The sequence below is a fragment of the Rhinolophus sinicus genome, chromosome 13, assembly GCF_057876585.1.
Source record: "Rhinolophus sinicus isolate RSI-liver-muscle chromosome 13, RSI-T2T, whole genome shotgun sequence".
Taxonomy (NCBI): Eukaryota; Metazoa; Chordata; class Mammalia; order Chiroptera; family Rhinolophidae; genus Rhinolophus; species Rhinolophus sinicus.
In genome coordinates, this window is record NC_142513.1 from 13,511,575 (window position 1) to 13,529,736 (window position 18,162).

The 18,162-nt window shown below is 49.8% G+C and overlaps 1 protein-coding gene across 1 annotated transcript in view; it reads right to left on the reverse strand.

The window, feature by feature from the left end:
- Positions 1-16,109, reverse strand: part of MYBL2 (MYB proto-oncogene like 2) — a 31,141-nt gene extending 15,032 nt beyond the window's left edge. Inside the window, exons 1-7 of the mRNA XM_074317918.2 lie at positions 15,863-16,109; positions 12,924-13,017; positions 9,310-9,381; positions 8,355-8,447; positions 7,899-8,119; positions 5,433-5,595; positions 550-837 (exon numbers count right to left, since the gene is read on the reverse strand). Coding sequence (XP_074174019.2) covers positions 550-837; positions 5,433-5,595; positions 7,899-8,119; positions 8,355-8,447; positions 9,310-9,381; positions 12,924-13,017; positions 15,863-15,882 — 951 coding nt within the window. The 5' untranslated portion in view covers positions 15,883-16,109. The remainder of the gene's footprint in view (positions 1-549; positions 838-5,432; positions 5,596-7,898; positions 8,120-8,354; positions 8,448-9,309; positions 9,382-12,923; positions 13,018-15,862) is intronic.
- Positions 16,110-18,162: the final 2,053 nt, after the last annotated feature.

The window sequence follows — 18,162 nt, forward strand, 5'->3', positions numbered from 1 at the left end:
TGCCCCTGCTGGCCAGGCCTCTGGCCACTATCTTCTGTGACCTGTTCCACACCATGGCAGCTGGGGATGCCACACCAAGAGGGGGGTTCTCACCACAGAGCTCTCTGCCAAGGGGCACAACCCACAGCCAGCTCGGCCTCAGGGCCTGACACACGAGTAATCAGAACCCACTCATCGCTCCAGCCCCAGCACTTTCCAGGCCCCTCTCTAGGGACACCCAACCATCAGTGGTGCCACAAACACCAAACTCAACTGTGCCATGTTATTGGTCTCAAACACCCTCCCCTGTCACCCTCAAGGATGCAGCGCCAGTGCCACCTCTTCTGGGGAGTCCTCCCACCCCACCCTGTAGGGTACAATGTTGAGTCAGGAGCTCCTTGAGGACAGGGACTAGACAGCAACTATGTCAGTATCCCCAGGTCCGGGCTGGAGGCTGGCACTTAGCATCAGCTCTGTAAATGTTATTGGGATCATAAGTGAACACCCACCGAAGGACGCCCTGCTGGGGGGTGCTCCAGGCCCACGGGGAAGTGGTGTCACCAACATTACCGACTCAATCAAGTCCAGGGCTTCCGAGAGGCTGGACTCCACGGCTGGGATGAGGAGGTTTGCGGCCTCCACCACCCACTTGTAGGGCAGGCTGCTTTCTGGAGAGGAGCCCTCCTGGTCGTCACGCGTGGGGATGTCGTCCAAGGGCTCTGGGGTGTGCACTCTGTCCAGCCCTTCAGGGACAGCGTCCTGCTCCTTAGCAGGGACGGCTGCTGTGGCCTCTTCCTCACTGCTTTCCTCTTCCTTTATGGCAGGGAGCGCCGGGGGCCAGTTGGTCACAAGACTTCCCTGTGGGACACAAGGGAACACTGTTTGGAGTTTTTGTTATGAGATATGGACTATGCTGTATTCCAGCTGAACACGCACAACCTGAAGCGAATAAGGAAACTCGGATGAACCCAAATTAAGTCTCAAATAGCCGGCCTTCGAAAATATCCCTATTGTGAAAGGCTAAGACAAGCTCATGAACTGTTCAAGATAAAAGAGAACAAAAGAGATGACAACTAAAGGCAATGTCTGATCCTGATTGGATCAGGGGTGGGGAAACACGGAATATGGGCTGTAGATTTCAGATATAAGTCCTGAACCAGTGTTACATTCCCTCAATTGGATAGAACTGTATTGTGGTTATGTAAGTGAATGCCTTTGTCTTTAGGAAACACACACTGAGACATTAATGGATAAAGAGGCACCATGTATGTAACCGACCATCTAATGACTCAGATTTTAAAAATGTAACATGGATATATATAAAGCAAGTCTGGCAAATGTTAAAAACTAATGAAACCAATAGAAGAGGTCTTTGTACTATTCTTGCAGCTTTTCTGTATGCTTACCGTAATACTCGTCAAAATCAAAGTGGAAAAATGAGGGTAAACTAATTTTGTGACAGAAAAAAATACATATAGGAACATCCTTTGTGGCAATAGCTCTCCTGGCAGAACCTTGGAAACAAGCTTGACGTTAGCCTGAGAGACCCCAGTGCAGCCCTGAAAACGGCACGTGATTAACAGAGGCCACATGGGGAGTGAAAGCGGGGAGCAAAGTCCCTGCTGATGGGGGCGCAATGGAGTCAGGGAGAGGGCACCAGCTCTGATTCAGAGCCTTGCCATTTATGAGCTGACCTGGGGCGAGCTGTATGACCTGTGAGTTCCCGTGTCCTTGCCTGCAAAATGAAGACAACACGTAGGCTCCCATGTAGGGGCGTTGTAAAGCATCCAACCTAAATGCCAGCCATTACTACTGCTGTTGTCGTCCAGTGGCCTGATGGAAATGGTTTGTGACACAAGCCAAGGGAAAAAAGCATGTAAGAAGAACAGATTTGATTAAAAGCTTGCAACTGCTATAATTGGAGGGACGAGGAAAATGTCACGAACATTGTGGGAATCCTGCTTCGGAAAAACAGCCACTTTGAAGAACTGTTTGGCAATTTCTTATAGAGTTAGGTACACACGTTATCGTATGACCCAGCAGTCCCACTCCTAGATTAGGTACCCAAGAGAAATTAAAAGTTATGTTCATAAAACCCATACACAGATGTTTACGGAAGCTTTACTTGTAAACCCTAGCTGGAAACAGTGTCCCTCGGCTGGTAAACAGATCAACTGTGGCACAGCCATACAACAGAATATCGCACAGCAATAACAAGGAACAAACCACTGATACATGGAACTCATGGATAAATCTGAAAGGCATGATGCCAAGACAAAGAAACCAGACACAGAAGAGTCCAGACTGTATGGGACTCCATTTATGTGACTTTCTTAACAAAACTGCAGAGACAGAAAACAGGTAAGTGGTTACCAGGAACTGGGGGTGGGAGTGGGGGTGGGATGGGGGGTCGACCACATGTGGGACTTTTTAGAGGGTGATAGAAATCGACTGGTGATGGTTACATTTGTCCAAACTCACAGAACTGTCTACTAAAATGGGTGATTTTTTTACTGGCAGTAAATTATACATTTATGAAATGAAGGGATGAGGAAGGTACCAAATAAACTGGGAAAAAGTTACTCCATGATAAATGGGTAATATCCTTAACACTTAAAGTTTACAAATCAATGAGAAAAAAAGACAAAAGGCAAGTCAAAAATTAAGGAAAAAAGGTCAGCAATAATAAATAAAATAAAATAAAACCCAACCGATATTCCATTGTAGCTCATAAAACCGACAGACATTTTTATATAATCACAGCCAGCGGTGACAATGGTGGGGGAAAGCAGGCAGTCCCATGCTTACTGACAGAATAAAATGATGTAGCCCCTTGGGTGGCAATTTGGCCATGCGTATACACTATTTGACTGAGTCATCCCATATCTGTAAAATTAACCCACATAAATAGGTACATGTACAAAGAATTTGAACAGGGATGTTCACTACAACACATTGATGGATATAGTGACAGATGTTCACCAATAGCTACAATGGAATATCGGTTGGGTTGTATTTATTTATTCATATGGTCAATTCAAGAATGGTCTATAGACACGGGACACGGAAAGAGAGAAGTAGAAAAAGAAATGTGTAAGAAGATAGTGTGAGAAATCACATCGGCTCATTTTAAACTTACTACCCTTAGTAACAAGTGTTGACAAATATACTAAATAATATGTTGGTTCTCTCTGGAAGTTGAGATTAGTGAGCTCAGCCTCCTGTACTGTTCAATTTTGTCAAGTTTTTAACTCTACAGTGATCGGGTATGACTTTTGAGGCCCAGGGGGACATTTACAATTGCAAGCATTGACCAGTGAGTGGGGAACACAGGAGGTGGTCCCATCCACAGATTAACAGGCAAACATTTCCGATAGGCAATCTAGGAAAATGTATTAAGTTTTTAAAGAGTATGACTGTCCAGCCCTAAGAATTTCTCAAGAAATAATTGAGTAAAGGAGCAGTGATTTAGCTACAAGGTCAACCATCCGTTTTGTTTTCTAATAACAAAAAGTCAGTTATCACCTTATTTAAATAAATAAGCAACACAACAGAACCATTAAAAGGAATGGGGGTACTCAGGGTCGTGGTCTGGGGCTTATCCTTGCCCTGCGCTGGCCAGCACTCCAGACGCAAAGTGCCAGGGGATAAAAACCAAGTTCTAAACCGACTCTCAGCCACGTAGGATTTTCAGAGACTAAGGAAGGTCTGTGTGCTCTTCCCTAGGCAGCGCCTGGTTGGCACCCCCACAGAAGAGGCTTCGCAGAGTCCCCAGCCTCACCTTTACTTGACCTCCCTATAGTTTAACAACAGATCGACCCCCTGTGGCTTGATCTCAGAAGGTCCCCTGTCCCACCCAGTTCCCTGTTTTAGAAAATTACCCTTATAATGAATACCCTTAGGCTTATTGATCACAATCTCTATGGTCCAGCATTCTTTCCAGGCTGCTCCCATCATTGTTCCACCAGAGAATCACGTGGCCAGAGGGAAGGCTCGGTGCAGACCCCAGGAACCATCAGGTGGCCTTTAGAGGAAGGCCCAGATTTGCCCTTAAATACCCCCAGCCGCTCTGAGAACATTAAGGCAGTTTTTGGAAATGTTAACCCACTGCTTTCTCAGACCACTGGTGCTCTGATAATAAATACTTAGTCTGTGACCCAACTCCTGTGTCAATCTAGTGGCTGAGACGAGCAGGCAGCTCAGGCCCTGGACTCAGTTTTACCTCTGAAAGATAACTTCTCCATGACTGCTGATGCCCACGGTTTCTTTGTTATGGCATGTTTTTTTCTTCAATCAGAAGTAAAAGGATGAAAAACAGTACTTAGATATACAAGAAAGAGTCAGAAGTAGACTCCTCTGGTTAAGGGACGTGTGGGGAGTTCAGACTGGGGAAGAAGTCGCTTTACGTTTCATTTTATACCTTTCTCTACCATTTAAATTTGTTATCCCAGAGATGCATTTGTAGCAGAGAATCAAGAGACATTCTCTGAAGCTGAAAAATCAAGAAATAGAGGCGAAAACATTACGTAATGTTCCAGCCGGGAACTGTAGCACTATAGCTATGAACAAGTTATATCCAGTCCCCAGTAAGAGAAGGGGACCAGAAAAATATCATTCAATAGCTCATGATTACGGAAAAGATTAGAAAACAGTGTAGAAATGTGTTCCCAGACACCCAGCACTGTCAGATAGTTACATTTTGACATGTTTGCTTCAAATCTTCATTTTTTAAAGAATCACGAGAGATACATTGGAAAAATATCAAAAAATTTGCTCTAGGGTGTGGGACGGGCCAGGATAACATATGCACGTTGGTTCCATTTTTACAATTGCAAAGCAAAATACCAAACGATTTCATTTAAATGATCTTCTAGGAAACCATATTCAAACTATAGAGACAAAACAGGTCAGGGGTGCCGGGGCTACCGGTGGGAGGAGGGCTGACGAAAAGGGGTGCCAGGGAGTTTTGGGGGTGATGGCAATGTTCTGTATCTTGATTGTGGTGCTGGTTACATGACTTTTTTGTCACAACTCAGAACTATACAATAAACACAATGAATTTTACTGTGTGTGAATTATACCTTAATAAACCTGTTTGGTTTTTTTAAATTGCAAACTTGCTTTTAGTACGAAAACGCTGAGAAGAGCAACAGATAGGAAGGAAGCCGTTGCTAAGGACAAAGGCTGAGAACAATCCTCAACTTTGTGTGTCAGCGTACTCTGTCATGGCTTCACCTGTGGGCAGACAAGTGCCAGGTAGGTACACACGTGTGTGACAAAGAAAGATCCTAGTGAGACATACGGCCACACCGAGACCCTGTGGCAGGAACTAGTGAACAGCTGTGGGGAAGGTAAAAGGGAAGCATAGGTGTTAAACGAGCCAGTGTTGGATAAACGTGCAATCAAAGCAACCCAGAGCCACGCCGAGGCTGAGCCCCTGGGCAGCTTCTCACCTGGCCTTCCGCAGGGTGCACGCTCGGGTGGCCGTCCTTGCCCTCGAGCTCCAGCAGCAAGTACACGGGGGGCTTGCAGTCTTTGGACTCGTTCAGGAAGCCTCCCGTGTCCACCTTCCTTTTGATGGTGGAGTTCCAGTGATTCTTCACAGCATTGTCCGTCCTGCAAGGGCACACGGGGGACCTTTGAGCCCCAGCCCTGTGGCCCGTGTGCCACCGGGCACGTCACTAACCTCCCTGAGCTGAGCTCCTACTTCTGTAAATGAGGGTGCAACCTGAGGAAGTCTAAGGTCTCTTTTAGCTCTGAGATGAAGCCGCACGTCTAAACCTTCACGATTTACAGAGCATTTCTGCTGAGTAACAGTACATAGTAGTACAGAAGTGCTGACACACAGTAGGCACTTCTTTGAAGCTCCAAGCAGAGTGCTTTTCCTTTGAATTGTGAACAGAGAATAACAGCTTGACTGAGCAACTAGTCTAAGAGGAGGGTCTGTATCTTGGATCACTCCCACTGCAGGTGCTCAGGACACACGGACACCCCCCCCCACACACACACATACATACACACAGCATATATCATCAGGTCAGACTTTACCTGAGACCCCATCCTCTTGCTGGACCCCTTCCCTATTCTTGTCCACTCCTCCTCTCACAGGTGAAAGCCTGTCCTTAATAAACCCCAGGAGTGGGGCCAGCCCGGTGGCTCAGGTGGTTGGAGCGCCAGGCTCCTAACACCGAGGTTGCCAGATCGATTCCCGCATGGGCCAGTGAGCTGCGCCCTCTACAGCTAAGATTGTGAACAAAGGCTCTCGCTGGAGCTCGGCGGCCGTGAGCTGCCAGGAGCAGCCAGTGGCCAGCGTGAGTGACCGGCAGCCAGCGTGAGTGACCGGCAGCCAGCATGAGCGCCGGCAGTCAGCGAGAGAGGCTGTGAGCTGCCTCAGCCCAGGGGAGCGCAAGGCTCATAACACCAGCATGAGCCAGGGAGCTGTGTCCTACACAACTAAACTGAGAAACAGCTTGACCCGGAGTGGGGAGGGGGGAGGAAGGGGACACACACAAAAATATATATGTAATATTGCATGTCAACTGTCACTGAAAAATACATTTAAAAATATATATATAAAAAAAATAATAAACCCCAGGTGCCTTAACCTCTGGGTCTCAGGTTTTGCTTCTAAGGAAACACCTCCCAGCCCTCCGGCCCCCCATGATCAGATCTGGGGTGCTCCAAGCTTTAATGCACCTCATCCTTTTACTCACATATATTTATGAAGCTCCCATTACGTGCCAGGCATTGCTCTAGGCACTGGGGATGCACCGGCAAGTAAGACAGGCGATTGCATGTACAGAATCTACGCTGGTCGGGGAAGCGGGCATCGTGTCTAATTACAACTGGGATACAAGCTGCTCAGAAGACAGCAGGGGCACTGTGACAAGGTCACTGGGGACCGACTACAGTCTGGAAGGACAGAGAAAGCTTCTCTGAGGAAATGACACCCCCATGGAGAACTGAAAGATGAGAACACGTTGGCTACACAATGGGCGCGAGGCAGAGGGCATTCTGGACTGACAGAGGCACGCAGGGGCGTTCTCAGAGAAGAGTTCGGAGTCTGAGGGCCAGAGCGGAAGGACAGGTGAGCAAGGATGGACTGGATCAAGGCAGTGCTGGTGGCCTGAGCTGGGCCATCAGGCCACATGGGTAAGGAGGCTGGGTCCTCAACCGAAGTGCTAGGAGAATCGCCAAATGCACACCACACTTGAGTTTGAGTTTTGAACATAGACCATGCCAGACATCAGGGGAAAGACACCATCCGGCATTCTAGCTCCTCTCCCTCCCAGAATCACACTGCTGTGATTAAAAATAAAACAAAATAAAGCAAAAATGCAACAGGACAAAGAGGACAGGGAGGAGGACAGCAGCAAATAAGATTTTTTTCTAAGTTTCCAGAAGATGGAGAACAGTTAGGGGAGAAATGAACCCCTTAGGAGAGTGAGAGTTGACCCGGAGGAAGATTCTGGCAAGAATGGAGCCAAGTTTCCCCAATGCTCCCTGCAGAACCCCAGGAGGCTCAGGGCTGGGAAGGACAAGGCCCAGTGAGCAGCAGCTGAAAACAGAGCAGGGGTTCAGCCGTCCAGCTCCTGCCCCTGACCTCACAAGCAGGAGGGAGGTTTCTTCTCTAGGAAGAAAGGACCAGGTGACCATGCCATAGTAGAGGGCAGGATGGGCCACACACAGAGCTGAGGCAGGGACCCAATGACAATCTGACACGGACCGGGAGGTCCCCAGGCCCCTTTCCCTCCCGCCAGGCCCAGGCAAGAGTCTGAAGGACTCACGCAGCTCTGGGAAAAGGGAACAACTCCAGAGAACGCTGACTGACTTGGAATGTGCACCCACGAGGCTCTCGCCGCCTGGGAACCTCACCCTGCCTGTGCCCGTCCCCAAGCTCCCAGGAGGACTCGGCTCACCTCCCCGGCAGCATCTTGGCGATCTCGGCCCAGCGGTTGCCCAGCACCTTGTGGGCCTCACAGATGATGCGATCCTCCTCCTCGGTCCAGCAGGACTTCTTCACCTCGGGATTGAGGTGGTTGTGCCAGCGCTCGCGGCACTGCTTCCCCAGCCGGCCCTTCAGGTGCTTGGCAATCAGCGTCCACTGCTTCGTGCCGTACTTCTTAACCAGCTCGATGACCTTGGAGATGAGCCTCTGTGAAGCCAGCGGACCTGGCCCTGCCTCAGCCCCCCCATAGCACCTTCTCTGCACCTGAGCCTCACGGCTGCCCTGAAAGGTACGACTAACTGACCAGCAGATGACACACGACCTTCAGCTTGACCCCTGCTGCCAAACCCAAGGGCAGCCCCGAAGCCCCTTGATTCTCTAGGTGGGTGAAGGCCTACTGTGTACAAGGCACTGTCCCAGTAGTTACCTTCTCGTCTTCTTCTTTGGTCCACGGCCCCTTGACGAGATCTGGATTCAAGACCCTCAGCCACCGATACTGGCATTGCTGGTCAGTGCGGTTCTAGAAGGACAGGAATGTGTGAGAACGAGGAAGGCAGCCTGGCATCCTGATTGACGGCTGGGCTCAGGGAACTGCGGCCTGGGGTTTTGTCTTGTTCCTGCACCCACCACACACTTCACGCTCACATGCCAGAACATGTGTGTTTCTCTTTGCTACAAAAGGGCATGGATGGAACTGGGCAAACTCAGAACCCTGTGGGAAAACACCTCCCCCACGCTAACACACAGGGGCTGCCACTGTGAGCCTTTACACTCCTGTAAAAAGCCGGTGGGGTACGTCAGGGACATTTGCTTGCTTCTGGGAGAGTGTTATTTCCCTGAAGGTTTCAGCTCACGTGGAAGAGGCAAATGAGGAATAGGGAAAAGGGGTGTTGATCCCTGAGCTCCCTGAGTGACACAAGAAATAAGCCAGACAGCAGCTTCTGCCACACAGCACCCCCAACCAGACATCTGCAGTCCTGGGACTGGGGTATCTAAGGGACACCTGTACCACCAGGAGACTAAATGCTGGATGTGGTGGCAGCTGCTAGCTCTGCGGGGGTGTCGCTGTGAAACCTGCTGGAAGTATCGTTTCCCCTCAGTTTCAGTCTCACGGTTAAGAAACTGAGCACCAATTTGCTCCTGACTTGCAGGAAGAAATGCAAATATGCTACTGATCACATGTCGCCAGCGTCAGAGTCTAAAGGCTGCTGAGGCTGCTGTGTGGAGGTGCTTTCGTCTGGGGGCCTCAGTGGGCCTTGAATTCCAGTTTGGGAAGAGAGGGCCTGGGAAGGGGCTTCCTTTTCTCCTTGGCAGCAAGTCTGTCCCAGGCACATTGTCTGGTCACCCAGGACCCTGTCCCTGGGGGAGGGGGCTTCACTCACAGGGAAGTGGCTGGCCAGAAATTTCCAGTCTTGCTGTCCGAACTGCCTCACCAGGGTCCTCAGCTGCTCATCCTGACAATGCCAGAAAGACAGAGGGCTCAGTCCACACGGGTGCAGACAGCAGCTGTTGGTGACAGAGCCCTCTCCAGAAGGAACAGCCTCATTCATCCATTCAGCCATGACTTGAGTACCTACTAAGCACCAGGCACTACAGACGGAGCAAGAGAGCAGCTCAACCTCCTGGGACTTACAGCCCAGCAGGAGGCAGATGCTAATCAAAGGCTTCCACAGATAAAAAGTAAAGCTACGACACTGGGAGCATAGAGAGGTATGTGGGGACCGCCTATCCAGGGAGAAAAAGGGATAGGCCCAAAGGACGTCTAGTGTAACTGCAATACAGGAAGCAAGGGAGAGGAATGCAAGATGATTCTGGAAGGGACGGCAGGGGCCAGGCCACACGCAGGATTGACTCGGGCCTGTGCATCATGCAAAGCCACTGAGGCACCTGAGCACTGGGTGGTCACGGTCCAGTGTGCTTGTTGTGAAGTTCACTTTGGCAGCTGCAGGAAACAGGGCCGTAAGAGGGCAGGATGGATGAAAGGCCATCACAGGCACCCAGGCTTGAGATGACAGTGACACAGTACCACAGATGGGGAGCAATGAAGGACAGTCAGAAGGCAAACCAGTATCTATTAAAATAGTCTCCTGGAAATGAACTACTGATTCACGCAACACAGAATCTCAGTATCATGATGTCGAGTGAAACAGGCCCGAGATAAAAGAGTGCGCTCTGTATGACTCCACACAGGTGAAATCCTAGGGAGTGTGAAATAAAAACCATAGGGACAAAAAGGTAGTCAGTGGTTGTCTGAGGTCAGGGGTGGAAGGGGGGAGGAATGGACAGTAAAGGGAGCCAAGGAATGTTTGGTGGTGATGGCAACGTTCTCTAACGTGATGGTGCTGGTAGGTCCACGGTAATACATCTGCAGAAACTCATCCATTGCACTGTCACTGGTTATAGTTGATTGAACATAAAGTATTCCTCAATCAAATTGATTTTTAAACACACACACACACACACACACAAGATGTGCTGTATCTATACAATGGTTATTGTATCATTCAGCCTTAAAACAGAAGGAAGTTCTGACACATGCTACAATATGAATGAACCTTGAAGACATTATGCCAAGCGAAATAAACCAGTGATAAAAGGTAAGTACTAGCTGATTCTGTTCATATAGAGTAGCTAAAGTAGTCAAAATCAGAGAAACAGAAAGTAGGAAGGTGGTTATCAAGGGCTGGAGGTGGGGAGACGAGGAATTAGTGCTTAATGGGTATAAGATTCAATTTCGCAAGATGAAACAGTTCTAAAGATCTGTTGCACACTGGGAATACACTTAACACTGCTAAGCCATATACTTAAAAATGGTTACAATTGTAAATTTAATGTGTTTCTTCTCTCTCTCTCCTGGACAGAAAAAAAAAGGCCACCACAGAAATCCAGGCTCTCAGTGGCAGCTTGGCCACAGTCCAGCACCAGCTGGGCAAAGTCCCCATAAATTCTGTAGCTGAGCCACCCACACCCACCCGACCTGCCCAACACCCTGCCCTCCTCTGCTACCCAGCATGGCCAGGCCCACCCCTGCCTTCGTCCTCCCACATTTCTCACATCCATCTCCAGCACCACCCTCCTCCCTGACAACTGGCCATTTCTCGTCTCGTCTCCAACTCCTCCCGAACCCCATAGGTCTCCACCACCTGTTAACCCCACCATTCACTGCCCTCGTCTCTCCACAGCCGTCTCTTCTTGCCTGCTCCCCCACTCCCTCAGCACTGGTCCCTCGGCCCCAGGCTACCCCCAAATCTCTTATATACCCTACACACAGCAGGTTAGCTCCCCTGAAGCCTGGCTATGCCCACGTCACTCCCCTGCTTTAAAAATCTTCAATAGCTCCGCCCCGCCAGCTGAACAATCCTACACTTCTGAGTTTGGCATTTAAGGCCCTCCAAGATTTTGGCCCCAAGTGATAGTTTGTCCCTGTCAACCACTCTTCCCCTTTAAGGACCCTTCGCTCCAGCCAACCTGGGGCTCCTCTACTGGCTTTTCTTCACCAACAACCCATTTCCTATTCTGACTTGCCCACCGTTTTGCACACTTCCCTGACTGCTGGATTTCCAAATCCTTATCCATGAAACTTCCCCTCATATCTTCAAACAGTAACCTCTCCTCCTAAAGGTATTTCAACAATTACCGGTGCCTCCTCTGTGCTAGGAGCCTTAGTGCAAGCTGTGAAGATACCGTGGTGAGCACACAGGGACAAAGATCCAGCCCACACTCTGTGGATGACCACAGCACACCCACGGGCCTGTGTGTGGTCTTATCGCTCCGTCCCAGGCAGAGAGCTGCTCTGGGGACGGGACCCCGTCTTGTTTGTTCTTGTAAGCCCGCAAGAGCTGAATGTAGTCCCCAGTCCACAGTGAGATGAACAGAAAAGGCTGGCTTAGCACTCCTCTGCAGAAACATCTTTTATGATTTAAGAGGGGTTTACGACTCCTCCAGTAAGGGGGAAAAAAAAAAAAAAACAGACCTAAAACTAAACACGTCCAGGAAAACGAGGTAGAATAAAAAAATAAGGCCAGTAGGAGTCTAAGACGGTACAACCAATTTAGAAAAAGGTCTGGCCGTTTCTATAAAACTAAACATACACCTATCCCATGACTATACGTAAATATCCTCTCCAGAGAAATGAAAGCATAATCCTCAAAAAGACTTATGCAAGTGTCCTCACAGCAATTCTATCCACAATAGCCAAAACATGCAAACAGCCCAACTGTCCATCAACCAGTGAAACACACTGTGGTACATGCATAGAATGGGATAATATTCAGCAATATAAAGGAACAAATTAGTGACTTACACAACATTTTGCTGAGCAAAAGGAGCCAGATAGAAGAGTAAAGCTCTAAGATTTCACTGACAGGACATTCAAGAACAGGCAAAACGAATCAAGCCAAGAGACATTAGATTAGCGACTGCCTGGAGATGGGGAAGATGGACCACGAAGGAAATATCTGGGGGTAATGAGAGTGGTGCGTACGTGAGTGCACACATTTGTCGTAACTGTTGGAACCATTCACTTTTAAAAGGTGCATTTGATTGCATATAAATTATACTTCCATAAAGTTAATTAAAAAACAAAGTCATTTCAGAGCTTGATGTCATAAGATACAACACAATAACAAAGAGGAGGGTTGCAGATTTGGCTAAACCTTCTAGCGGTCAAAGCAGTTAATGTCCATGATACAAAACACACTAGCTTCTAAGAGACACAACAGCAATTGCTGGCCCTGAGCTCTGAGAGACACATCTTCGCCAAGAGTCAATGGAGTCCATGCTCTGAGAAGAGGCCCTGGGGAGAACCAGAGGACCACTCCCCACAGGGAGTTGGGAGCTCACTAACCTTCTGGGAGCACCTGACATCCCTGGAGGTGGAAAATCGTTAAACCGGAGGACCATCCACTTCTTTCATCAGATGCCCCTTTTCATTGCACCCATTGGGGCCTCAGGCGCACACACACCCCAGCTGGAATGGCCCCTCCGGGTCACTCACCTCCTCATGGGTCCATTTGACCTTGCACTTGCTGTCCCGCTGCTCCGGCACATCTGAGTCGGTCTCCTGGTAGTGCAGCTCCTCCAGCTCCTCACTGCAGGGAGAGCAAGCTCAAGGTCAAGAACATGTGTCTCCAAGTGACGGATGGACAGTGTGTGGGCAGGGGACAGTGACCTCTAGGGAAAGGTTTTGGGGGGAGGCAGAATTCTACTTTCTGCTTTCAAAAATGTAGTTACTTCCTCATCTTTTTCAAGTTTTTTAATGAAATGGGGTTATGGGCTCTTTTATTGTCTTCTTTCTTCTTTATTTTCAAGAACAGGATGTCAAAAGCTACAAGAAAAAAAGCAGTGGAGATTTCACCAAGAATATTGTGATATTCAAAACCCGACACCCATTTAACATTTTCTTTTCAATAACAAAACTTCGTAAACTTGCATGGATAGTGTAAGGATTAAAGCTGATGACATATGCAATAATCAAGTGCCAGAATTTTAAGAAATATTGGTGATTTGGGAAAAACATTTTAAAATACATTATCTTAGTAACTATGTCCATTTTTGCATATCCCCTCTCAATCCTTGGGAACACACAGGCATAATTTATGGAGAGAAAAATCAACTGTTTGAATTCTTGATGTTTTTATTTTCCAGCAGGCAATTTTCCAAGTTGCTCTAAAATCTTCATCAGGTTTAATGATTCTTCACCTCAGGGATGTCAGGTGTGCCCACGTTAGTGAGCTCCCAACTCCCTGTGGTGAGTGGGAACTGTGTCAGGTCACCAGTCAGGTACATTCCTAAGTCAGCCATTTGGAAGTGAGAAAAGCCTACACTTCTCCAAACAAGCAAGGCAAGGACAGGCCCAGTGTGAAAAGAAGGAAGAGGGCTTCCTTCCGTGTTCAACTTCCTTTCCCCTTCTCCAGAAGTCAGTATCTCCCTGTGCTCCCAGGGCACCTTGGCCATCATCCTATCTCAGAATGTAGGCCCTTAGGCTACCTGTCTCCTTGACATCTCCACAGAGGTCAGCTCCACCTCCACAGCTGCAGAGCCTTAGGGGATTGGTATCAAAAGATCTTAAATGTTTGCTCAGGGAATGCCCGGTACCGGGATGAATGAATAAACACACAAAGCTGCTGCCTATTAGTAGATAAGAAATAGCAATTAAAATAAATTTTTTAGAAGTAGGAAAGGAAGGGTCTAAGGGTGTCTAATCCCAGCAATACATTAGTCACAGGAGCTGGAATTCCTGACCCAATTCATGGGGTCCTCCACCACCGCAAAGCATGAGACAAAAATTCTACAAGACACTTGTAATAGAATGAAGCTGGCTTTAAAATCAACTACCCCCAGACTCAGCTGGGCGAATTCTGAGATAAACTTCTATCACCAATATAGTGCTAACCATCCACTTCACAGGCATTCTCATTATCCCCACTCAATAGATGTGGAAATTGAGGCTCCCTGGGGTTATGCCACTTGCCAAGTCCACTGAGCGAGGCTCCAAACCCACTTTCAAGTCCTCCCCTCATAATCCCAGCTGAAAAGGCAGAGGCCAAGTCAGTGGTGGCAACCACATGGAGGTCCAACACACCCTTTCTACACCCTTGGATGTGCTGGGCTCTGCTCCAGGTGGGGTGAGTCAGAAGCTGAGCGGGAAGTGGGGCACCAGTGCAGAGAACTTACAGCAAGTGGCCAAGAATGAAGCGGAGGGCTGTGGGGTGACAGAGTGCAGGACGGGGTTCCTACACTGAGGCCCAGGGGAGAAGTGGCAGAAGGCCTGGGGGTTGTCTGGGGCTTTTATGGCTCCCTGGAGTAACACTCCCTGAACCAAAAATCAGGAAAGGGTCTGATAAGTGCCTGACCAGAAAACTCCTGAGAAGTGGAGCTGACCTAGGAAATTGTGGCCTGAGGAAGAGGCGCCCTGACCACTGCCCAGGGATCAGATGCTTCTGTGCTGAAAAGAACTCTGGGGAAAGCCTGCAAAGAGTGCTTTTCAAGTCGATATCCTCAGCCTGAGAAGGCAAACACCATCCAGAGAGGGTTTAAGGTTATCTGGGTTCCATGAATCCAGGGAGGGCACAGGGCAGGAGCTCATTGTCCTCCCTGACTCCCAGGCTGGCTGAAAAGCCCCAGGCACACAGGTGTAAGAAGGGCACCTGGAGCCCACAGACCAGGTCTCAGGCTCAACCCTACCACTTATTCTCCAGGGGAATAAGTAAAATGGAGCCGGCAGTTCCTGCCTGGGCCCCAGGGGCTGCTGGCACAGAGAGATCTTGATACACATCAGTCTCTCTTCCCCCTCACCTTTAACCCCAGCTGCGCAAAACTCCTCATGTGGAGCAGTTAAGTCTCGAAACTCAACCCAGCTGGGGCCGCGAACCCAGGTGGTGGGGGACAAAAGAGGCCCTCCTCACCCCCTGGCACTCTTCTTAGGCCGGGGAGAGGACTTGGGGTGCTCTGTAGTTTCCCGAATGCTGAGAAAAACCGCCCACCAGCAAATCTGAACCCAAAGAGGCTTGAACGACAAGTGTCTTCCAGGTTTGGCCTCTCGCGCGCTGGGACTTAGAGAATCCCTTTCCCTCTCCAGGGGTCGCCTCCCTCCCCGGTAATGGCTCTTCCAGCGGACACCGCCGTCCTACCCCCAACCCGAAATTAGGCGGGAGGCAAAATGACATCATGCAGGGATTGGCCCAGGGCCCAAGAGACCCGCCCGGCTCCGAGGCCCAGCAGGCTCGGGAAACTGAACGATGGGCCCAAAGAGACCCCCCGGCTTCGCGCGCCCCCTGCCTCGGGCGGCCCAGGACTCAGCATTCCCGCGGGAAACCCCCACACCCGCCCGCTCGGAGGGACTGTGATGAGGATGGGGGTAGGGCAGGGGTCGGGATGGAGGAGGATGGGACCGGGGGAGCGGGTAGGGGCCCTAAGCCTCCTGGCTCTGCTCACCCGCGCGTTCGCCGAGACATCCCCCCGGCCCGGGCCGCGCCGCGCTCGCCTGCCCGCCGGCTGAGCCCGGAGCGGGAGCCGGGCCGGGGTCAGAGCGCGGGCTGCTTTGGCCGCTCCGAGCCCCGGGGCCGCGCTGGAAGGCTTCAGCGTGTCCGCAGGTCCCACCGCGGCTCGCAGGAACTGCAGCTGTCGCCGGCGCGCGCAGAAGCACTTTCCTATCTCCCGCCAAGCGCGTCGGCACCGCCCGGGCCTGGCGCGCTGGCGAGCGGGCGGCCTTGGGGGCGGGGCCTGATGGAGGCGGGGCTGATCCCCGGCCGGGTAGGCGGGCGGGCGGCGCACAGCCCTAGAGCCCTGAAGCTCCAGGGCAGGTAGGGCAAGGCCTGTGGCACCTTGGGAGACAGGGCTCTGAACCCGCTGCCCAGTGACTGAGGCTCACGCCAAGTGTGGATCGGAGCCGCCCAGGAGTAGCCCACACAGCAAAGATTAAGGCTAGGGAGTGAGCCGCAAGGATGGGAAAATCAGGTTGGGACACCACCCATGCAAAGACCCCAGGACTACTCCAAGCTGCTCCTACGGTCTATAGCGCCCCCACCCCCACCCACAAGGCGGCCAACTCACCTAGACCAGGGCTGTGCCTTAGAACCGTCTCCCTGCTTCGTCTCCAGCCTCGAATTCAGGGGCTCTGGCTCCTCGGCTGGGCTCCTGGCAGCTCGAGAGATCCTCCTAAAATGCAAAACTGATCTAGCCTCTCCAGAACTTAAAACCTCTGCCCTCACTCTCTGAGTAAAATGCACCTTAATCAGGTTTATAGGATTCTGCCAGATCACCACTTCACCCCTTAGCCATAGGAAACTCAATGGGCTCCTTGCCTTTGCTTGGGCCATTACCTGGGCCAGGAACACTTCCTGCCCCTCCCACCTGACTATTTCCTATTTATCCTTGGGGTCCACTGCCCACAATCTGTTTATAAACTTGTGCGCCTCCCCTTTGAACTGTAGGCATACTGATGTCCAAGTGGCCCCTGCGTTCACCACAGGATCCCCAAGACCCAGAATTCAACTGTGGAGTTGAATTGTTTCCCACGCACGAGATTAAACTCCTAGAGGCTTAGCAAGGATTTTCTATCTTAAGTTGCCATTTACCAAGTACCTTCCACACCCTGCCCCCTGGGAGGAGTGCTGAAAGCAAGGTAAATGAACTATGAGACAGGAGCCTGGGGAGACCTGGCTGAACCCCACCCTCTTAGCTCCTGCGTATGCCTCAGACCCCTCTTCCAGAAACTGCTGGACTCCTGGGGACAGTCCTGCCAGCTGGTGCAAACCTCATTTACTGCAGAAGGAACACTGACATCTTAAGTGTTAGAAGTTTCCACAACAATTAATTCAGGGCTTATCTCACCCACCTCCCTCTTAAAGTAATTCATATAGACATCACATCTTCATTGCTAGGCCATAGTATTTAAGAGTGCAGGCTCTGACGCCAAACTTCCTAAAGTTTGATTCCCGGCTCCATCATTTAGTACCGTGTTTCCCCGAAAATAAGACCAGGTCTTATATCAATTTTTGCTCCAAAAGACGCATTAGGGCTTATGTTCAGGGGATGTCACCCTGAAAAATCATGCTGGGGCTTATTTTCCAGTTAGGTCTTAATTTCAGGGAAACACGGGAGTTGTGTGGTCTTAGGCAAATTACTTAACTCCTCTGTGCATCAGTGTTCTCACCTGTAAAAATAAGATTTTTCAAAAACTTAGATAGCTTTTCCTTATGTGCCAGCCACTGTTCTGTATGCTTTCCAAATTTTAATTCATTTAATCCTCATAACAACTCTATTAGGTAGTATTAATATTATCTTCTTTTGGTAGATGGGGAAACTGAGACACAGTATCCACAGCCCCCTGCCCCCCATGTCACACTGCTAGTAAATGGCAAAGCAGGGATTCAAAGCTAGGCTGTCTAGTTCTAGAGTCTATGCTCTTAACCACTACACTGGTACCTACTTTGTAGGGTGGTTGTAGGATTAAACAAATTAATGTATAAACCACTGAAAACAATCCCTGGTACATAATAAGTACTATATTACTTTTAGTTGTTATTGTTTTTATTATTACTCTTCAGCTGCCCTCATGCTTGTCCTTTGAGGTTCAGGAAGTTGCTTTGCACACTGTACACACTCTCACAAGCATTATCAGTCTCTCGCCGCCCGCGACGACCCGGGGCAGTGACTTGACTCGTTCTAAGCGCCCGGAAGGAAACGGAGGCCTAAGACCCGGTGCTGTCTGACTACGGGTCCCACGCCTCCGA